This window comes from Protomyctophum bolini (assembly GCF_963924005.1).
Source record: "Protomyctophum bolini genome assembly, chromosome: 15".
Taxonomy (NCBI): domain Eukaryota; kingdom Metazoa; phylum Chordata; class Actinopteri; order Myctophiformes; family Myctophidae; genus Protomyctophum; species Protomyctophum bolini.
In genome coordinates, this window is record NC_137876.1 from 27,738,653 (window position 1) to 27,762,282 (window position 23,630).

General features: G+C 38.1%; 3 protein-coding genes across 4 annotated transcripts; 2 read left to right on the forward strand and 1 right to left on the reverse strand.

The window, feature by feature from the left end:
• The first annotated feature begins 22 nt into the window (after positions 1–22).
• On the forward strand, positions 23–7,312 carry ahsa1a (AHA1, activator of heat shock protein ATPase homolog 1a). Its single transcript, XM_080783044.1, has 9 exons — positions 23–221; positions 1,287–1,477; positions 2,271–2,353; positions 2,699–2,816; positions 3,261–3,349; positions 3,735–3,863; positions 4,889–4,990; positions 5,341–5,392; positions 6,186–7,312. Exons 1-9 carry the CDS (start codon positions 142–144, stop codon positions 6,356–6,358), a joined length of 1,017 nt encoding a protein of 338 aa, XP_080639170.1. The 5' UTR covers positions 23–141; the 3' UTR covers positions 6,359–7,312.
• Positions 7,313–7,714: 402 nt separating this feature from the next.
• Positions 7,715–12,688, reverse strand: LOC308330183 (dr1-associated corepressor). 2 transcript variants are annotated; one of them, XM_080784925.1, is made up of 6 exons: positions 12,548–12,688; positions 12,361–12,433; positions 12,045–12,141; positions 10,591–10,704; positions 9,968–10,067; positions 7,715–9,691 (listed from the first exon to the last, which is right to left on the reverse strand). In XM_080784925.1, the coding sequence occupies exons 2-6, from the start codon at positions 12,413–12,415 to the stop codon at positions 9,659–9,661; spliced, it is 399 nt and encodes a 132-aa protein (XP_080641051.1). In that variant the 5' UTR covers positions 12,416–12,433; positions 12,548–12,688; the 3' UTR covers positions 7,715–9,658. The 2 variants fall into 2 exon arrangements, with proteins under 2 accessions (XP_080641051.1, XP_080641050.1); XM_080784924.1 differs by having other exon boundaries at positions 12,552–12,686.
• Positions 12,689–14,367: 1,679 nt separating this feature from the next.
• On the forward strand, positions 14,368–22,606 carry LOC308329807 (phospholipase B1, membrane-associated; the record flags this gene model as incomplete). The annotated part of the gene is made up of 16 exons (XM_080784310.1): positions 14,368–14,432; positions 14,718–14,743; positions 15,300–15,390; positions 15,570–15,628; positions 15,962–16,029; positions 16,566–16,609; positions 17,487–17,607; positions 18,310–18,361; positions 18,459–18,539; positions 18,662–18,727; positions 19,082–19,173; positions 19,309–19,390; positions 19,813–19,914; positions 21,780–21,875; positions 22,039–22,110; positions 22,472–22,606. The coding sequence occupies exons 3-16, from the start codon at positions 15,360–15,362 to the stop codon at positions 22,604–22,606; spliced, it is 1,101 nt and encodes a 366-aa protein (XP_080640436.1). The 5' UTR covers positions 14,368–14,432; positions 14,718–14,743; positions 15,300–15,359.
• Between the last annotated feature and the right edge of the window lie 1,024 nt (positions 22,607–23,630).

Here is a 23,630-nt window from a genome sequence, read left to right on the forward strand (position 1 = left end):
TAGACGCTGCCCGACGAGGGACGATCAGGTTTCTAGAAACGTGCACCGCAAGTGGACGGCCACTCGCCGGCAGAATCGTCTCTCTCTTCTCACTTCTTCAGATCTAAGTAAAGACATATCATACTACACGCCGCCAAACAGATGGCTAAATGGGGAGAAGGGGACCCTCGCTGGATTGTGGAGGAGAGAGCGGATGCCACTAATGTGAACAACTGGCACTGGTGAGAGAGAGAGGATGAGGACAGGAAGAGACCAAAATGACATGATGGGTTCAGCTTAAAACTGAGCTTGCTGTTTTAACGAAAGCTTTTTTTCAGTTGGGCTTTGGTTATCTTTACAGTCTTCTAACACCATTATGAAATACTGGTGAAGTGAAACGTTGAATTACATTACATCAAGTTTTATTTGATGTAAAAGGCTACGGCTAGCTCAAGTTAGCTAGCTCGTTGCTAGCAAGTACAGTTAGCAAGTACAGTTATCCTCTGTGATGTCAACGTTGTCACACCACTGCACACTGTGTGGGCCCTGGTGTGTGTAATAAACCTTGTTATCACATTGTCTATAGAGAACAGAGTCAATAGGACGACTTACATTGTGACTTCTTTGTAGCCTAAGATTTAGACTATTTAGATTGATAAAATACATAATGAGAACGAGTCTAAATCTTAGACTAACTTATTTGGATATGGTTTGTGCCAGTGTACGTGTATTATAACAAAATGAAAATAATGACACCTATACTTATGAAATATGTGTTAGCAAAGCATTCATCTCTCGAGACAGACTGTTTACTCCAACTAATTCAAAGGAAAAGAGGGCGCTGTTTCTCCTTTATTTGCTGATGTGTTCTCAGATTGGCAAAGCATCAAATCAAACCATGGGTGTTTAAATATATATAGTATCTTCTATATTTGTTTACATATCTGTCTAATATATTTAACAATTAAATATTTTTTCACCAGAAGAATTCTCTAATGGACACAATTTCTGATTATCCTAGTTTATTTATTTTTTACTTGACGATTCATTGTCAGTCAAATAATTGAGACATATTTTGAGCTTATCTGTCGGCTATTTCCATTATTTTTGAAAATGTTTGAAAAATGAAAATATTAGATTTTAAATGAAAATGATTATAACGTAATTTCAATTAGACGATTATGTAATAATTGTGACAGGACTATTAATTGTGCCCTTTGCTTTCTGTGAAGCGCTTGTTGACATTTTTGGTTAAAGGGTTTTACAAATGAATTAGTTTCACAAATCTATTTCATGGGTCTTCACAGGACTGAACGTGACGCGACAAACTGGTCATCTGACAAACTAAAAGCTTTGCTCCTCGGTTTGAGCGTGGAGAACGAGGAAGGGACGTGCGAGGTCACCGAAGTCAGCAAGGTGGAAGGAGAGGCTTCCATCAACAACCGCAAAGGGAAGCTTATCTTCTTCTACGAATGGAACTTGAAAGCCACTTGGACAGGTACAGTCATTTTCGTTGTTGAGTCAACAACACCAACATAAAGGCTTAATTAATCTTAAATACACCCTGTCTCTGGTGCACATTTTCTTCATATAGTTTCATTACATTACTGCTGAATGAATAGAGGAAACAGGAGGTACTTTAGGAAATAAAAGCCATTCATCCAGTGGTGGTTGTAATGGCATGTTTATTACAATATTAAACTTTGAACTACCAGGCCAGCCAAGGGGCTGCTATAACCAGCCTGGCTCAATATCTGCCACTGTAGCAGGGGCAAGTCAAGCCTACGAGCCACAGCCAAAGTTATACTAGCATGTGACTTAGGTCAGGGGTTCTCAACATGTGGGCCGCGACCCCTCGGAAATTCATTATAAATCATTAATGTGTCAAATTGGAAAAAGGGCTCCATTAAGACCTCCATATAATTATGGTCCATGCCTGTGTGAAAAGTGGGAGTGATTGGGCCAGCCAATGTTGAGATAAAGCGCTGTCAGGGACATTCAGACAGACATTCAGACATTCGCTGAATTTTAGTATGACTAGCCCTTACCCGTTGTGAGATTATTAAGGTTATTGTAGCAGTCAATTTATATTGGGGTGTGGGGCGGGGGTCCCGAGACATTGCCAAAGCATTTCTGGGGGTCCCCGGCCAAAAACATTGAGAACCCCTGACTTGGGTGACTGACTGACTGGTGATCATTTCCTGCTTTCACACACACACTACTTTCCATATTAACAAACAAGGACAAATAGGCCATTATTAATCTGTATGTTTGTTTGTGTCTTTTACCAGGGACATCAACTGCAGGAATCAAATACAAAGGAAGTATTGACGTTCCAAACCTCTCTGATGAGAATGACATGGAAGACCTTGATGTAAGCTTTGCAAACGAACCATTCCATTCAGTATTCGCACTGTCAAGTTATTTACAGAATTAGCTAACAAGCCACTTACATTTTTTAAGCTTTGGTGAAAGATAGGTGATCTGTCTGTAAAACTAGAAAATAAACTTACTAACCACAGCCAAAAGGGTGAGGGTTGGCCTTATATTCCATTCCCACTCTGCTGTTCAGACTAGGGGCATAATCATGATTAGTATGCTTATATTTTCTAGTAAACGGTAGTAGTATCAGAGGTAGCAGCAAAACATTAGTTCAAGTAGTAACATTATTGTTGATTCATATTAATTATAGTGGTGGAATGTTGTGACATTTGTCCAGATTAATATTACGTTAAACAAAGATGAGCCGGAGACACCGCTGACATCACTAATGAAGACAAAGGGAGCTGAGAAAGTACGTGAATCCCTGGGAAGCTACGTCGGCTACCTAAAAACAGGTGAGTTAGTATTTCTCAAAGGGGAACAATCACGCAGTCATAGTGGAATGTAGTTTCACGTCTTAGTTTTTGGAAGGAAAAAATAATAATAAAATAAATAATAATTTTATATATATATATACACACACACACACACACACACACACACACACACACACACACAATCTATCAATATATATTGATAGATTGTGTCCCTGCCATTGTCAGACAGCCACTGTCTAACAACCTGGAAATGACAAGTGAAAGTAGTAAAGAGTGTGAATTGACAGACTTGTTAAGTGGTTAACAAAGTTTGTTAATACAAATGAGGATGACTAGTCTGTAATAGAAAATAATTATGACAATGTCCTTAACCAACAATAAACCATAATAACAACAAACAGTAATGGCCAATATAAGAGGGCGATGTCTTTTCAAAACACCAACACAATATTGTCCCAACAGAGTTCACACAGGGAATGATTCTGCCCACCGCCAATGGAGTTTCCAAGTCGCAATCTTCACAGTCCAAAGCCAAGGTGGATAGAATGCAGGTTGGTCCTGATTTCTTTTTTTCCCCTGTGGTTTCAGTTAGGCCAGTAAGAGTAACAGGCTTCTAGTAGTAAAGCTCACACCTTTTTTGTGTGCGTCTGTGATATTTTCTGATTTCTGTCTGTTTTGGGTCTTGATTCTGCCACAGACAATTTCCAGAAATGATTATGTTCTATTTCTGTTAAGTACTTTTCATAGCATAAGTAATATGAAACACATTTTGGTTCCTTAAAATGTATAAAGACATATCCAAATGGTACCTAGTTACAAGTCATACATAAAATATATAATAAATTAATGTGGTTTCCAAGATTATTCATATCTGAGCTCCAATATTATTATAATAACACATTTACAGTAATGAATTGTTTTGTTCTGTTTTAACAGATCAATTCCTCAGGCAGCTCAGCCCCTACAACCAACACTGGTGTTAAGATTCCTACTTGTAAATTCAGCATTAAGGACACCTTCCTGACCTCACCAGGCGAACTCTTCAGGGTTTTCATCAACCAAGAGGTGAGAAGCATGACATCCTCCACCTTTCTTTTACATCTTTTTCAGAACCACTTAAAGTGAGTGCAATAGATGATGTAATGCTTCAAATCCTAGATTGCCTGGAAGCAAGTAGTGAGGTGTGTAGGTGTCAAAGCCGGGTGCAGGTCTTTTTTCCGACAGCATATTGATCCGAAACCTCAATCCTAACCTGACCATAACCGCAAGCACGGGAGCAGCGCATGTCGGACCATCGCTTTTTCGCATCGCAGCGACGGTCCCCCCTCTGCCCGAGCGGACCGTTGCCCCGTCGGCTAGAATGCTGTCGGAAAATAGTCCGCCTCCCGTCAAAGCCATGGTGCCCAGACAACAGATGTACCACATATTCCTGTGCACATAGTGATTATTTTGTAGGAAGGTCTCCGTTTATGTGCAGCCTGCTAGGAGCTTCTGCAATTTAAAAGCTGTTTATTTTGATATACCTCCCTTACCAAAAGCCTCTGTCCTCTTTTTTTTTTTGTGTTGCCCTGTAAAAACCATGTAATCCACTTGTTTTGTTCAAGGTACATTAACAGGTTAACTGCTGACAATTTACGGCCGTCTTTTAGGCTAGACTGCCTAAGTTTAAAGTTACCTTTGAACAGCCACTGCACCGACCGCTGAGTTGTAACATTGTAATCGCTTGTTGTAGTGTTGAAATTTTTTCCATAGCGGTGATCACAAACATACCGGGCGCTTAACGGCTTCCTCCTCCGGCAGTTTCCCCATTATAAACAATAGGGAGTCATTTTCCCTTAACGCTGAAGCGACGGACCTTTTTGCGACGACGTCATCAAAACGTGTCTCATATCTCATTTTGTCTGGTGGATTGCCCGTATGACTCATTTAAAACGTGGATTAAACAATGAAAACATAACTCGGGCAACTCGCGAATCGCAGGGAAAGTGTTCTACAATTAATTAACTCAAGCAATTTAGAAGTCAAAGTGTTAAATAGAGCTTAACTTCAATTGTGTCCTGAAAAAGATATATATTTTCCTTATGTTGTAGATGATCCAGGCATTCACTCATGCACAAGCAACAGTCAACGCAGAGAAGGGTGGAAAGTTTCGTCTGCTGGATGGAAATGTGCTGGGTGAATTCACAGAGCTGGTGAGAGCTTCTCACCTTACAGACATGTGAATGCAATACATCAGTTTCCCAGAGTTTAATATAAGGCCCGGGCCGGCCTAGTAGTCCGGGCACCTAGGCTCCGACTCCCGATCCCGATGACCTTTGCTGTGTGTCACTCCCCTTCTCTCTCCCCTCAGCTTACTGTACACTATCAAAGGTATAAAAACATAACTATAGCATAAAAACTGTATTCTATGAAGATGTTAGTGCCCAGAGGTGTGTATTTGCATTGGATTTGTGTTAATATCTTGGCATTCTTTTGGCTGTGTTGTACTGTGGTATTCTGCTGTCTCTTATGATTTACAGTTTTCACTTGTCTTCTGATTTAGGTTTATGAGCAGAAAATAGTCATGAAGTGGAGGTACAACACCTGGCCCTGTGGTAAGTTTGAGTTGAATTAATGTTTACTATGGAGTTGGTTTGTCAATACATGTTAGAAACATACTTCTGCCAATGCACTGGCCTTAAAGCTGGAGCTGGTTCCTGGGCACTGCTCAATGTCTGACCACTAATATTCAGGATGGATCATGTAACGCAGAGGATACATTTCCACATGGGGATCAATGGGGTGCAGACGTTTATCAGACATACCAAAAGTCTGACATGCGCAAATCACCCGTTGCTCCCCACATGCATTGTGTCCACGACTTGTGTTGCGTCCGTGTGCAGTTAGGGTTAGTGTTTGGCTAGCGTGTCAGACTAATGACTGCCGGACTCTTGGTATGTCGGAACATATGCCTGCACAATACCTCTATCAATACCTCTTTTAATCTCAGATTAATACATTTTTAAATTTGGAAATATATAGAAAATGTCATGTTTATAGTTTGTCCTGTAATCTCATGCAGGATGGACAGTTTATGAGACATCACACAAACACCAATGTCATTCATATATTTATATACTCTGCAAACTCTGAGTCTTTTAAATCACTTCTTAAAACACATTTTTATTCTTTGGCTTTTAATCGCACCTAATTGTCACCTAACCTTTTGTTTTATGGCACTTTTGTTATTGTGGCATTAATTACTGATGTTTTTGTTATTGTGGTATTAATTGTTGATGCTTTTGTCTCACCCTGTACAGCACTTTGGTCCATTTTGATTGTTTTAAATGTGCTCTATAAATAAAGTTTGATTTGAGTTTTGATACTAATTTGCCCTGCCTCCTACAGAACATTATGCGAAAATCACACTGACCTTCTCGGACAGAGGCAATGAGACAGAGCTGAAGGTGGAATGTCGAGGGGTTCCCGAGAGTGAGGAGGAGAGAACGAAACAGGGATGGCAGAGATACTACATCGAAGCCATCAAACAGACGTTTGGGTTCGGAGCGCGACTCTACTGAAGATCATGTATTGTAGTATTCTTTTTGTTTTTAAATCATGTTTTTGTTTCTCTGGCACAAGATCTCTCCCAATTGAAGCTTAAAATATAGAAAGATGCATTTAAATAGGCAGGAACAGAAAAACAAATGCAACGGTCCACTTGTCTGTGTGTATGTAAAAAAGAAAGAAAAAAGGACGTATTTAAATTCTATAACTGATGTGATAACTGGTATGTTTATTTGAGTCATTCTGGATCCAGATTTCCATTACCTCCCTCGGTGCTCATGTCTGTTGTTTATAGGAACGTAAATGGACCATGTGCCTTTGGGACACTAAGATAGGAAATAAGTAAATTAAAACGACGACTTTATGGAACCACTCATGGAAATTGAGTCCCATGCTATACGTAATTATTACGTATTTAATGATTCCAAGAGGGATGAGATAAAAGTTTTAAATGTTTTTTCTGTTATTTTGAAAATGCAACAAATGTATAATTTGTTGCTTTGAAAATGAATGTTTTTTTATTTTAATTCTTTGAGTTGAGCTGTAGTAGGAAAAAAAACATGAAATGCATGTTCCATTGAAAACTGTACAGTGGGGGGAAATTACTACTGGAATTGAGATATACTAGTGGACTGTCACCTTAGCTAAGCTGTACTGTATTGCCAGCAGTTTATTTTGTACATTCTTTTTTTCTGATTTCCTCATACACTTGACAGCCCTATAAGCATCTGAGTTAGGAAAACATCTGAACGTATTTTCAGCAGGGTGGCTGAACATAAATGTTTGAACATGTAAATATTTTCAATTTCTTATGCAGTTACCTTGCGTAGCATCTTAAAAAAATGTTTTCTTTATTCGGCTTTGAATTATAAATTCGAGAAAGAAATTTTAAATTTTCTGAATAGGGTTCATCTATTTATTCATTATTTCATTCCTGCGCTTTGTACAGATGTTTCCTGTAATAAACCAAACCCTGTATTCACTTGATTGTTTTCATTGGAGCACAACTTTACTTCTGTATGTATCAAATATTTCGATTAGAAAATCTTGATTTCGACCATGCAATTAATATAAAACAAAACACAAAACAACCTATTTGCTCCTGCACCTTTTCATCTAAGTTTGCATTGTAGCCTATTATACAATCGTGCCAATAGTCATTTTATTCAAATTGTGTACAAAACCTCAACCTGACAGTACACTTTAATGACAGAAACATAATTGTAATGAATGATACACTACAGCATTAAAAGTCTGAAATATTTCAGATAAACTTTATTTATATAGCACCTTTCATGACAAATGCATCGCAAAGTGCTTTACAAGGCAGAGAACAAACAAGAAGAAAAAATATATATATATATCAGTAAAACAATTGCAAAGGGCATAGAACTGGCAGCAAATCAAGCAGTGCAATATGACAATAGCAATAGGTGAGTACATGAATAAGAACACTCAATTAAAAGCAATAGTGAAAAGGTGAGTCTTGAACTGTGCTTTAAAAATGTCTACCGAGGGAGCCTGTCCGAGCTGTAGTGGAAGTTTAAACTTCCGGGCCGTAAAAGCAGAAGCATATTTCTTGGTCACCATCTTTTTAGGCACCTCGAGCAGGCAAGCACTTGAGGGCCTAAGAGGGCGGCCTGAGATATAACTAGGCAGGTAGTCGTGATGGGGGTCCGTGGGTCAATACACGCACATGACGCGCAGGGAATAATTATGGTATACCGTCTGAAAAAACAGACTACAGCACTGCCCCATACCTCCACAGAATAAAGAAGATACAGCAAAACCAGTTAACAATAGTCTGTACAATGCTTTATCTAGAATGAGCTTTCCCCGGATTGAAAAGCTTCATGCCAGCTTAGCCCTTACATGTGTAATATCCGGTTTCAAGTTGTTTCTTTGGTCTAACTAAGTATTTTACCTTCATATACTCTTTCTATATTTACATTGTGTCATCATGGTTTGTGTATTCATGTGATTTAGAATCAACACTTGAAAGGAACATGCTGATTATTTATTTATTATATTTATACAATCTACAGCACAATTCAAATGCAAAGTTTCTTCTAAAAACATCCATTTAGTTAGTGCTTTAAAAAGATATACATGAATGCATTCACTACAAAAGGCTACTATTAAACATTTCTCTTTTTTACAGGAAAAGGTACGCCCCATGTATACAGGACTAGAAAGTATTCAAAAGGGTGTAAATTACTTTGAGGTCTTTTAAGTATGGTCAAACAAATGAAGCCATTATTTCAGTTTATACATTCACCACTATGAGGCCATATGCTGAAAGTACTGAATTCAGCATGAGTAATATACTAATATTACTTATAAGCGGTGTCTAGTGAGTAAAACTGACATAATATGGCATTCTGTCATTTCAATGTGTAAAGAATAAAGATTGAAATATATTATACATTTTACCAGCTGAACATTTGCTGTGTGAATGCTGGTAACCAAACAGGTACGGTGTTATTTTCGGATGGATTTGTCAATGCATATCTACACACAATATCAAGGCAAACATGTATCCAGTATGTGAGCTGCATCTCGTCAATGTCAATCTGTGGATACTTAGAACAAAATTATATTCTAATAATACTCAATATCATAAGTGTTCTGGTCTTCAAAAGAAAAAAGCGTTAACAAATAATACTGCCCCATACAACTCCAAAACAAAAAAAATATATTATTATTATTATATATTATTTTGTGTAATACAGAAATGTTACACAATGTACTTCACTATAATAAATGTTACCATAATTGAACAATTCATTAACTACGGTATTCACCTAACCCTGGCATGCAATAGAATCACTTATGAAAAACAAAGAATTTGCATATTTCAAAACACCTATCCACTTTTGAGAAAGAATAATTTGCAATGCATCATTTAATATCTCACAAATAGATGTTTCCAAGCTCAGCAATGTTAACAATTGCTGGACAAAGTTGGGCTGGAAACTACTTATTAATTTAACCTATGAACCCAATCATCCCTATTCTGGCGGAGAACATTCTGTGAAAATAGCAATTCTACAAGTTTGCGATGCGTCACTATTTTCGGTGAAGGAAAAACGGGAGGGGACCAAGTACAGACCACTGGGGGACCCCAGTCAACTAGGGTTAAAGTGGTTAAATGTTTCTCCAGTCATGAGAAGGCACCTTTGTGCCCAAAATGACATCTCTTTCTGGAATGAGACTCTTAAAACAAGAAAAAACGAATAAAGAATGTGAATAAATTAATGAGATCATGTCGGAAGTTGTTACAGTAGTCGTTTTCTGTGGCTTTGCAAGCACAGTCACAAGCAGATGTAGAGCTCTGACTCCATGTCCTGCAAAAGACAAAGCGACACGTCAGGAAATGACTGTGTACTGTATGTGCGTGCATATAGGAGCTGCCTCCATGCAGCTGCAGTTGTATTTTCAGCTACACTGATTTATTATTGATTCATTTATTTGAATCAATAATAAACCAGTGGAGATGAGTTTCTTTGTGTTGCGGACTCTATTTTTTCTTCCTGTAATGCCGTTTGTCCAGCACCTGGGCTAGAGTGTACTGTATGTGCATGCACTATCACCTAATATCAAAGTGATAATGGATCACATACACTGGAGCTTGCATCGTTGTCCAGTGAGCTGAGGCTGGGTTTAGATGCCTTTTCTCCCACTTCTATCTGATTTTTGACACAAAGTTCCGGCCGTTTTGTCCTATGGAGGAAAATATTATTGTAAAGCATTAACCAATTAAACAAGTGTGTTTTTTAGAACCACTGATCTATTCCTATCCCACAGTTACCCTTATTCCATTCTCTTACTTTATCCAACTTAACTCATATACAGTACTGATAGACAGACACATGATGACATGATTATATGGGCACATTTCCTAATAATGAGTCAATCAGGCAAGCTGGTACACTTACTTACCCTTAAGCTTCTTGAGATTCTAACACCCTTGTCTGTGGAATTTCTTTACCTCAGACTTCCCAGACAACATTGACATACTTTAAGTTTCACGGAACAATGCACAAAAGTTTAGTGCACTGAAAATATGTATGTATGTATGCAATGACTCAATATCACAATACAAGATGTTGAAACTTCAAAGATCTCTAGCTCAATAGTTGACATACAGTATAGTCAAATTGATGGTCACACGGCTCAACTATACACATGTACATTGCAATTATTTTCAAAAACATTCAGAGAGATAAATTCATTCCATCTCTACCTGTACAAGGACCACATGCTCATGGTTCTAGCATCTTCTTGGGTCAGAGATGAAGCATGCTCTGCCAGCTCCTCCAGGAAGTGGAATAGATTCTCTGAGTCTATGCACTGCTTTCTACGGAGGAAGGAGGATGAGGAAGATAATGGGGTGGAAGTGTAAAAGTGGCGATATTTTACATAAAACACGTTTTCTGCCAGATGGTTACAAACACAGTAGTACAGGCACAGTGCTACAACAAGTTTAAATGCCAAAGTCAGTCTGCTAACTGTGCGTGGATAGGACCAATCTATTGCGGTGTATTTGGAATACATGAAATGTATGTATGATCACAGACATTCTAGGGCTATTACTGATATTGGAAAGGTGATTATTTGGAAAGCCAGACAATATTGTTGGCTGCTAAGAGCGTCACAGAAAAAGTGAAACCAAGAGTCACTTAGAAGTAAAATGTTGATGCACTTGTCCGGAAAGATTTATTACTTGTCCCGGACAAGCCTTAATGTCAAGCCCTGTATATGTATGATGTTTAGTTTATTAGTTTGTTTTTTCTTTCCATACAAAACATTCTTAGTTCATCAGTTTTTTTCATTTTCTTATTCTGGAAAAAAAAAAAGGTATAGACTGAAGCCTAGGCTTATTACGTCTACCCTTTGGTCCATTAAATTAAAAAATTACAAATGTAAAAATATATGTACATCCCTTTTACAGGTCCTCAAACAACATTTCTACTGAACAGTGCAATATTCATGTTTCTTTTCAAAAAAAAAATGTTTCCCTCTTCTTTCTGAATAAACAAGCAAAAACAAAAACAAAAAAAGAACAATATGCTAATAAAAGTCACAGCAGTAACATGAAGTAGTAGTTCCTTTACTCTGTATAGCTATTTAATACTTTTTTTTTTAATACCTTCTTAAATTTATCCTTAGCTACACAGTCTTTCAATTCCTCATCACATCTGTTCCACAGCTTCACTCCCTTTATCGTTATACAATTACTTCTCACGTTGATCCTTTCTTTTTTTTGTTTAAACATACATTTACCTCTGAGTGAATAACAGCTCTCTCTCATTGTGAACAACCCTTGGATACAGTCTGGAAGTGTTTTCATTTTGGCTCTAAGCAGTATCTCTAATGTTTTAAATTCAACTAAATCCTTAAATTTCAGCGTACGACATTTAATAAATAATTCATTGGTGGGGTGAATATAATCAACCCCATTTATGATCCTTATGTTGATGGTGCAAAGACTGGTAAGACCAGATAAACTAGAGATGCACAGATATATAATATATCTAGAGATACACATATAATATATCTCTGTCACATAATGACACAGATATGGGATTTGTGATTAGTTCTCCGGGGAGAATTGATTCTCTATCTGCATCATTATTATAGCTATGATACAGTAAGTTATGAAGCAAGGTATAAGTGAAACAGTACAGTACTACTTACATAAGAGCAATTGATAAAACAGCGCTACGCTTGGACTGGGTCATCATCATGCGGGTCTTGGTCAGTAGGGATTTGATAAACATCTCCAGAGCCTTGGCTGATTTCACTTGCTTAGCACATAACGCTTAACACCAGTCAAACTACAAATATCCCCTTCTCCCCGTCCTCTGCCATTTGACTTGCAAGTTGCAGGTCCATGGTTACATTTACACATAGTTTAGTTAGATAACTCTAGGATTTTAGCAAGTCATGATTCATGAACCAAAGTTTCCAAACCATGCACTCGTTTATATTGGGCTCAACAGTAAAAGGATACATATCATCACAGGAACCGCCTGGGCAACCCTACCCACTTCAGTGTTCTTCTGCATGATCTTTTTGATGCGTTTCTGTGTACACACACACACACACACACACACACACACACACACACACACACACACTGTTGCACTCTCTGGTAAGCAAACCAATGCCACATAAACCAAGGCATGCCGTATACTCACTCACTGGTGCAAAACGCACGTTGTATCTTCGCTTCCCTCCAACCATGTTTGAAGTAGGCTAAAAGTTGTTTTAACCTTACATTGTTGCCAATTTTGGTGTTGTTTTTCTGACGAAACGTCGAGTCGAGATCCATATTTGTTTACCTTTGACAGGAAGTCAACTGAATGATGGCTGGAACTGGAAGCAAACACGCACCGCGGGTCACGCCCCCGTGACCCCTACCCTAAAAATCCACATTATGGGTGCGTTCCTCTAAGGTGCGTTCCTACTGTTTTTTATTTTCTTTGCTTTATGTGGTTCATTTATAATAATCTATGTTGCAAGAAATCTTATTCAGAATAAATAGGAACTTAGTTAAACAACCACAAGGTTGACATCTCGACCAGGGCTCTCCCAGCTAGAGTCCCTCGAAGTGTCCCTGAGCAAGACCCTGAACCCCCAATTAGTCTAGTAGCCAGCCCATCTATGGCTGCCCATAGAGCCCCATTGTCAACCTGTACACCAACGTTTTATGTTAGACATTTTTAGTATGGGTCTCCACTCCCCAGCATGTAGAAACTGATGCTAACTTGCATGTTGGGCAATTTTCATAATTGGCATAATATGTATAATGTGACGATACCATTAACAATATTAACAACCTATAGAAGTTTCATCATTTTCAAGCAAAATTTCATCATGCTTTATGTAGTATGTGACATTAGGGGGTTTTCATAATGCTGAATCCATTCCAAGCATTCGTTTTGCAAAAAAACACTCATTGGGCTAAAAACGGCCATGCCTCCAATTGTGCTGACATCATCACATTTGTGAGGACGGCAATGGCCGTTTTTAGCCCAATGAGTGCTTTTTTACCATTTTTGTCACATGCTACATAAAGCATGCATTTGAATATTTTGCCTTCAATAGGTTGTTAATGGTATGGTCACATATTATGCCAATTACGAAAATTGCTCAACATATGCAAGTGAGCATCCGGCAGTTTCTACATGCTGGACCCATACTAAACATTTCTAACATAAAACGTTGGTGTACTCAACATGTCCGGGTTCACATTCTGGCTACCAGACTAAATATTGGTCCTGATGTGCTATATAAATGCACCATTTACTTTTTTAATACATTTAATAAATGTAAAAACATTAATAATTAACTCAATTATACAGCTTTAAATTACGTAGGCCCATTGTATATTCTTCTGACTTGTCCCATAAAGCTTTCATCGCTATCATTTAATTTGCTTAATAATATTGACAGAAATTCCTTCCCGAAGAGGAACTAAACCTTGTATCAAAACATAATTAATAATTAACTCCAGTGATGCTTTATAGACTACATGTTTTTGTGCCCATTTACATATTCTTCTGACTTGTCCCATAAAGCTTTCATCGCTATCATTTAATTTGCTTAATAATATTGACAGAAATTCCTTCCCGAAGAGGAACTAAACCTTGTATCAAAACATAATTAATAATTAACTCCAGTGATGCTTTATAGACTACACTTGTGCCCATTGTATATTCTGCTGACTTGGCGTCACAGAATTATAAAGGTCAGGTGCATTAATATTTAATAAGAAGGCCATAAAAGTCTCCCAATAAAGTAGCCTATCCCTGCAGCAGGACAGCATTTGATTTCAAACCTCAAGCCATGTTGCTCCATTTTCTATTTGCAGTCTGGGCCACATGTCAAGCATATGGTAAGTGTTGTGTTACCTATGTGGAAATGACACTGAAAGTGTGTGTGTGTGTGTGTGTGTGTGTGTGTGTGTGTGTGTGTGTGTGTGTGTGTGTGTGTGTGTGTGTGTGTTAGAGAGAGAGAGAGAGAGAGAGAGAGAGAGAGAGAGAGAGAGAGAGAGAGAGAACAGAGAAAGTATGTAGAGTGGTATGTATATCTCGGATGTTTTGCAGTGTCCTATTGCACTATACAATTTATGAGATAGTGTGTTTCTTTTCCTCTGTCAGTGTGTTGTGAAACTCTATGTTGTTTGGTATATTGCTGTACCATGTTCTTTACCAATATATTATATTATACGTTAACTTATGTATACTTACTTGTATACTGCGAGTATAGCAATTCTATTTTGGAAAATATTCTTTGAATAACTGTCTGTGGTCAAATGACAAGAAAACGGAATACTATCTTTCCTCCTGTCCTATACTTCCACAGCTCTCAATCAAGGGAATATCAACCAGGTATATACTTTCTAAAACCTAAAACTCACACTCACATTTATATCTTGAACAGATTATCTTGGACAAATGCAAGCATTGCATGGGTATTTACAGGCCAACATCTTAAGCTGTATTTTCTCCTGGTTTCTTATCAATTTACCCAATATTATCTGCTGTACATGATAATTCACAGTAAATATGAATAACATGTGACTCGTGAGTAACATCTGATGAATTGAGTACACTGGACCACAATGGAAACATGCCCCCTGGCGCTTTTTGTATTAACATTTTGACTGTACTACTAGAATAATTATTCAATCAAACAATCAAATTGTCTGGGTGCAGCCCCTTTGACTTTCTTATTATTTGCTATTCCTGTTGATTCCCAAACCTGGTCTGCAGAGACCTGTAGTAATTTCTTGCCAGCCAAGTATTTAATTTGACTCACTTGATGGTGCAGGTCCTTGATTTGCCACCTAGATTAGTAACTAAGGACACATAAAATAAAGAGAACCAAAATAAATACAGTAGTTAAATGATTGAATGTGATAAACAAACTGTTTGTTTCTTATAGGAGAGTTTTGAGAGAGAGTGGTCTCAGAGAGTTTTGCACCCTCCTTTCAGCTGTCCAGATATGACTCCATCCCCTACTGTCCCCACCTCAGGTGACTTGTCTATAGACTATTGTGTGTAGTCTATTGTCTATTATCTTATTTAATTGTAACTTCAGATACTGCAATAGTTATTTAGCCTTTCTTGCCATTGACAGACACTATAAAGTGATTCAGATTCAGCTTTTTTAAGTAAGTGGGTCCCTATAATGACACCATGCCCTCTGTTCTAGTTGAGTTTGTGAAAGCTGCAGACATTAAAGTCATAGCTGCCATGGGAGACTCATTGACTGTAAGTTAAACTGGGTTTATCTTATTCTATATTGTGTATATTATATAATTTCTCTCAATTGGTGTAGTGTTTGTTTACTGTGCTGTAACCGAACCATGCTCTACCCAGAGTCGCCCCACTGTAGTTGTGAAAGTATTGTATTACAGTAGAAGCAAAGTGCTAGCACCAATTTTGTAAAAAATAATAATATATATATATATATATACCTGTCTACCTGCATACATAACAATATATGATAGTAAACAATATAAATAAATACACTATAACAAAATCCATTGTGATCAATGCCACAGCCCTGGTTATTCATGCTGTCCTATGTGATTTTTGTTGCAGACAGCTATTGCTGCCAATGGCTCTACAATTTTGGCAGTTCCTTTTGAATTTCGTCAAGTGTCCTGGAGGTAATCAGAACGGCTCCTCTAAGATCCCTTCAATTACTGAAAATGTTATGTTTTAATTTTACATCTCAATTTTCTTTTGAAAGGGTATATGTTCATGTTAACCATAAAAGAAATTAAGCTAATTAAGTCTGAGCATTACATTCTTCTTAGAATTCTAAGGCTGAAAACCAAGCAGTTATTGGAGGCACAGGAGAGAAAGTTTTTTACAAAATGTAGTAGTATTTCGCATACAGAATTGATTCCAATCACCACCAGGCATAATCCACTATTTCAATGGATAATACGTTAACCTTAATGATACAGTAACTTTAGCCAGCTTGGTCTAAACATAAGTAAATTGAATAAACAATGTTTTGTGCGTGCGTGCGTGCGTGCGTGCGTGCGTGCGTACAAGTGTGTGTGTGTGTGTGTGAGAGAGAGAGAGAGAAAGAGAGTGTGATTGTGCGTGCGTGCGTGCGTGCGTGTGAGTATATATTGAGCATACGGTACCCTTAGTTTATACTGTATTAATATTGTTGATATTATCTTTAATGCAGTATTGGAGGTCATGGAACTTACAAAGATGTTATTACCCTGGCCAGTAAGTAGCCTAACTACTTAATGTACAGTAAAATTATACACTGAGTAGTACTGTGTACAAATTATTGATATTCTATACTACTTGATATACTATTGATGTACTACACTGTACTTTAAGTATGTATGTGTGTAAATGCTTGTAGTAATGCTTGTGTCAATTCACTATTAAGAAAGTATTATTTCTATTAATTTCTGAGCTATATGCCTACTACGAAAGTACGGTCTAGCCACCACTATCTAGCATCAGGGTCTTCAGCTCTGCAGTGTTGTTAGCTCCGTTGACACGCTGCAGTGCATAGGTACTGTAACTGGTGTGCTTATTTCCTTTCCGGGCTTTGTCCTGGGTTGGCTCCAGGGGGGCAGTCAGACAGATATTTTGTGAAGCCACTGAGGAAATCGGAATTTCCTGAAAGTTCATATAATGGCCTGTTGTGGCGCTGTCATTGGGCCCAAAAAAAACCATAGCCCCATAGAACTCCATGTATTTGGGCCCAACTTCACCTAGACTGTATTACCTTAATAAACATGGTCATGAATACTTTCTGCTTCCAGTCACTAGTTTAAAGTCTCATTTCTAATGTCATAATATTCTTTTTGGAAAATGATGGTCCCATTTATTAAAAAAATTACCATAAAGTCGCGTATGTTCTGAGGGGCGTGGCTACCGTTACAGTCTACCTTGTACCTTATATGGTGTGCAGGCTCCATCCATCTATTGAATTAGGTAGGTCCGACAACATTGTAATTTATCAATCCTTCACCTACTGTGTACTTTAATCATGCTGTAGCCACCCTTCTCATGATTTGCTTTAATATGAAAACATGTTGGTTTTCTGTTAATGTATTCACAGATATATTATTTGCCCTTTTGTTCACAGATATTTTAAAACTGTTCAATCCCAAAATATTGGGTCCATCTCCGAAGGTGACCCTCCATGGTCATCCAACTACGATCAATGACACAGGCTTCAACTTTGCTGTCACTGGACACAACACTCTGTAAGACTCCTGGCAATTCAATTTCATGTCATGTCATGTCTCATAAATTCATGAAATTAGATTACTCATTATTCATTGTACACAAATCTGGCAATAATAAGATTCTACTAAGTAACTACGGTCACAAAAAAATTGTGTCAGCTAATGTTTATTATAATGTATAGCAATAAGAGCGGATGCTCTTTCTTTGTGACTGTGAACAAGTTTACAATTGTTTTCATGTTGCTGCTTTTTCTTTTTTACTATACTTTTAATATAGGATTTTCTGACCATGGCCAACTATTCCATTCTGTTCTATTCTATTTTTCTATTGATAGATGTGATGTAAAACAGTAGGACATGCTGAAGCTGAAACCCCTTTTTAATGCACACACCCTATATTAGTTACACCCTGTATACGGTAGTTGAAACTATAGCCACATTTTCCAGGTAAAAGGCAATGTGAGAGAAATAGGTGAGTGCATTCTAAGTGCATGATCTACATACAGTACCACTGACCTGTTTGACTTTGTAACATGTATTGCAGTATTATCAGTTTGTCTGAGGTTCAAAGATCAAAATAATGATAGTTATGTTTATTTGATAATGTTATGATAATGATTTATTATTGATGCCCCTTTCATTGGTGACTCATGTATTCTCTCTGCTTCTTTGCACGTGTGTACCTGTGTGTGTATCTGTCTGTGTCTTTATGTTTCACAGAAATGTCACAGATCAGATAAGGCACATGATAGACACATTCAAATCCTATCATGTACGTATAGTTCCTTGAGATATTATACATTCATATTCTTTAGAATTGAGACACCTTCATGTAGTGTTAAAGACAAACTAAGCTCTGTCCATTCCAGGGTCTAAACTTCAAAGAGGACTGGAAGCTGGTGACTATTCTTATTGGCATGAATGACATTTGTGATTATTGTAAAGACAATGTAAGGAGACATTTTCTATGAAAATGTATTGTTTAAATTAATATTCAGTTGATGTATCTAACTTACTTAGTGTAGTTCACTGTTCAACCTTTTACAGAATAACACTCCTGTTTGCCCCACAGACCCTTTTCTCCCCTGACAACTTTATCCACTACATGACAATAGCTCTGGAAATGATGATGAATGAGGTAAGATTTTGTTCTCTATTATAATTTAATCAAGTTCAAATCTACACCATTTATTACCTCCAATAAAATCTTTGTAACTCATTTCACGGTTGGATCGAATCAATCACAGCTCAAAATTGTAACGTTCTGTATGTCCACTCAAAGATCTGAATTGTCTGGTAGTTACAAAATGATGATGAGCTGAAATGGAGCTGACTATATTGAACATGAGTTCGTCATTGATCCCCCAGTGTAAATAAATGTGCAGAGCTTTGTAGAGTAACTCTAGAACTGTATTGTCCAAAGTAAATTCAGTGCCACAAATATCAACAAAGGAACTTAATCTTGATAACCAATCACTTGTTTGTGTTCCAGATCCCCAGAATGATTGTAAATGTGGTGCAGATTCTTCCTATGGAGCCACTGAGAGAAGTGCGAAAACCGAGGCCTAGTTGTCTGTTAAATAAGTGGGTTCCAGGCTAATGTTGCTCTGACTGCAATGCACGTGTCTGAAAGGGCTAATTGCCTCATATAGCAGTTTGGTTTTTATGTCCACATTACAACCAAATACTGAAAAGAAATACTTGATAATCTACTTGTAGGAGTTTCTGCTCCTGTCTGACTGTACCTCTCGAGGACTCTCCAGAACTGAAAAAGCTGATAGAGATGAACGTCATTTTCCAGGTGCGTGTGTGCGTGCGTGCGTGCATGTTCTTATCTTATTGTTTGACATAGAAGAGCTTACAGTAAAAAACAACATCACTGAAGTATTTATTCAGCAAGAGAGGGACACTTGGATCTTTAATTTATAATAACAGAAAAATGCACACATATTCACACAAATTGACACACTGACTAACACTGACTCTATCTCTCTCTTTAATTATAAATGAAAGAACATCTCAGATCGCCTTGTGTGCAGTTTCTCTGCTGACTACCTGCTGTCCCCTGCCTTTCACCAGCAAAATCCAATGTGTTAGTTTAACTCGGAGAGTGTAAAGAAATATCTATATAGGTCTATTTTTATATTTTTTTGTGTTCACACTCCTTTGCATGGAGCATCTGTTTGTCTTGGACATCACTTTTCTATGTCTTCTCTTTCACAGAAAAGACTGGAGATACTACTGCATAGTGATCGTTTCTTTAGGGAGGACTTTGCTGTGGTCCTGCAGCCCTATTTAACACACGCAAATCCAGCCAGATACGATGTAAGATATATTGTGAACACACATGCATTAGATGATATAGCACACAAATGTCTGTCCGTCCGTCCGTGCGTGCGTGCGTGCGTGTGTATGTACGTATGTATGTATGTATGTATTTGGTTAAAATGGGTGGGGTTTAAAAAAAGGCAAAAGCTTGCTCTGGTGCACTGGCCTAAAAGTGGGTCCTTAAAAACTGCTAAAACGTCTGAAATGTATGTATGTAGGTATGTATGTATGTATGTGTGTAGTATTTAAAAGGGGGGGCTTTTTAGTAAAAAGCCCAGCCCACAAAACCTTCATATATTTAAAACAAAGCCAAAATAAGGTTACCAGTGAAGGGCAAAATGCCTATTCACTGGGGACTATGCAAGGCAGAGGCGTCCACCCCCCTGAGTCCAAGTTAAGCTAGACCGCATACCTAAACCAACCGAAATGTCCTCTAAAACCCAAGGGTAAAATGGATATAAAAATGGACAGTAATAAAACAACCTAAAACCCTAAAGGAGTAAAAGTTCACAGCAAGGCCTGGAAACCATTTATTGATTGGACAGATAAAAGAACAGAAAGAGATAAAAATCAACTTCTTTCATTAAGACCAGTGGGTGTTACAGTTAGTAATTTTTTAATCCATCTGTGCTCCATGAGTTTCCGCTGTCCACTGGTCCATCGGACTCCACATTCCAGACCTGAAATGATGAGGTTAGCGATAGAATGGGATTGAAAGTGTGTGTATAGGGTTGTGTGTATGTCTGCTCGTTTGATGTGATATAAGTGTTGTTTGAGTCGTGTTTCTAGTGTGTGTCCGGTTTCTCCTATGTAGTGTTTATGACATTGTGTGCAGGTGATGATGTAGACTATATTGGGTGTGGTCATAGACAGGGGGTCCGTGATGGGGGAGGAAGTGTGACTATGGGGGTTGTTGATGAATTTGCGGGGTTTGAAATGGAGTGTATGTGGCTGTGGGGGCTTGGGAGGTAAAGTGGAAAATTTGGAATGCACAAGGAGGTCTCCCAGGTTCCTGTTCCTTCTAAGTGCTGAAATGACTCGATGTGCTTGTAATGGGGGGTAGGATTGTTGTGTAGTGGTGAAATTTTGTTTAAATTTGTGGTGAAGTGGTTGGACTGTATGTGAAAATGTGGTTATGAATGGGAGTAATGTTTTAATTGTAGAGGAGCCGATGGCCTGGATGGTGAGAGAAGAAGAGTTGGAGGAGGGAAGACATAGAGGAGAGGGTAATGTGTGGGCCCCGTCCAGGTCCGTCCCTGTCCCTGCGCTAGAGAGGGGCCTCTGATCCGGGTGCATGCTCTGAGGTGGCTGGGGAAGAAAGCTGGGATTGAGGTTAGGGTTAGAATTGGGGGTGAGAGGGTTAGGGGTAGGAGGCAGAGTGTTGGTGGAGAGTGACTGGGTGGGGGAGAGAGAGGCCAGGGCATTGCTCCTGTATGTATTTGGTTAAAATGGGTGGGGTTTAAAAAAAGGCAAAAACTTGCTCGTATGTATGTACGTATGTATGTCTTGTAGTTGTGTGTAGTTTCCTGTTCTTACAGCATATCTATGTATCCACCCTGTGTCCTATCAGAATCAGAATCAGAATCAGAAGACTTTATTTGCCATTACATGTAAACATGTTAGGAATTTGCTTTGGTGGGCAGCAGAGTGCAGTTTCAACATTCAACATTCAAGTGCATCCTATACTTAATACATTTTGTCCATGTTGTTATTACAGTACATTGTACCAATGTACCATGTTGCGATAGAACATACTGCTAAACTTGTTTCTGTTTCATTGACAAATATCACTGAGACAAGGGAATTTGTTGTTAAATTGCTAATAAAGTGATTCTAATTGTCCTTTATCTTCCTATCTCTAGAATGGAAGCATTGACTTGAGCTTCTTCACAGATGATTGCTTTCACTTCACTATAAAGGGACACGAGGAACTGGCTAAAGGACTCTGGAACAACATGGTGATTAAAAAAGAAAATGTGTAAAAAAGCAGGGATTGTTAATTTACTGATGGATCATGCAACATTCAGCTGTTGCCAGAAGGGCTTTATTTATTAATTTTACTAATTGTTGTCTTTCTGACACCTACTGTACTGGATAACTCATCAAAAATGATTTCCTTAGTTCCAGCCAGCAGGAGAGAAGGAGATGGTTGATACTTTCGCAGAGCCCATCAAACTAATTTGCCCACCAAAGGTAAGCCTATAAATATTAATGATCTGTTACAATACATAAAACTTGCACTGTATAGTACTTTTATATACACAAAAACACACTTTCCCCTATTCCTCGGTATGAATGAGTGATTTTGTTTGGTTATTGTCTTGTCCCGTCTTGTCTAATTTATATTTGCTTTGTTCTGACACCGATTTTAACTTGGTTATGCTCTGTTATTTTTGTTTTTTGTTTAGTTTTTCGTGCTTGTTTTCATTTGTTTGTTAAAAAAATGATTGGGCATTGAATTGCATTAAACTTACCTGTATTTAGCTACATTCATGTATAATTAATTGCATTTACCTTAACTGGATGTATCTTATCTTCTTCTGTTTTGTCATAGGATCACCCTTATATCTATACCAAACCAGCTACTACTACTACCTCTGCTGGACCACAGCTGACCAATCACTCTATGCCCATGTTAACCTTATTGCTACTTCTATTTTCATTAATGCTGATGACTACATTTAAATAGTAGACTTTCAGTTGATATTGAAAGCAGGTAACTAGTAACTTTGGCCATTTGTTTAACCCAGTTTATATGTTGTGGAACTGACATTTTTAAAGTAAATAAATACCAATACCAATTTCTTGCTTGCACATTTTCTAAATATTGATTCACACAACTAATACTAACTTAGCAGTTGCTTAGGGGAACTACCTCATCAATACTTGTACTAGTCTACATTTACAGAAGTAAGACAAACTGTAAGACAAACTGCCTTCAGGGTGTCCCTGAAGAAGGCAGTTTATCTGTCCGAAACGTTGGTCTCATCTCTGTGATACAACTTTTGGCATTTGATTTTGATTTATTTATTTAGCACAGTAGAAAAACAGTAGAAAAGGGAAGATACTAGAACAAAAAAAGAAAGTGCTGGGAGGAAGAAGCATGGGCATATACGAGGCCTCAGTTTCGAATTGCAGCCATCCGTAGGTGCCTTTTGAGAGCGGTTTTAAAGGAGTATGAAGATGAGTAGCCTGTCTACTTGTCCAGTGTTGTAATTGTGTACTTGAGAATTTGTTTGAAAGTAATTGGTAAAAGGTTTGGGAATAGGGTTGGGGATATGTTGATCTGGAAGACAGACAGTAAGTAAATGTAGCGTTTTGAAGAGTGGAGCGGAGTGTTCAAAACGTTTTGAAAAGGTAACAGTTCTAACAAATCTCTTCTGTAGTAAAACAATATATATACTGTGGAGGTAAGAAGCATTGGCAGCTACGAGTGTGCAGTTATACATTTTTTCATTATTAGTATTTTTCCTGTTGGTTGGCACCTCACAAGGACCAGTGTGCTGCAGCTGTGCACCTTTTGCTCACAACATTTCACATCATACACCCTAACTCCTGTATGCCTAAAGGCCTATTCATAGTCTGGGTTTTCGGTGGTGAGGTGACCACCGCAGCTGTAATAACGTGGAGCGGTGGTGAGTAAAAACAGAGAGAAGGGCTGGGGAGAGCGGTGGTTTGCTCTTCACCGCAGCTCTGTGACATGTTGTAGTTGC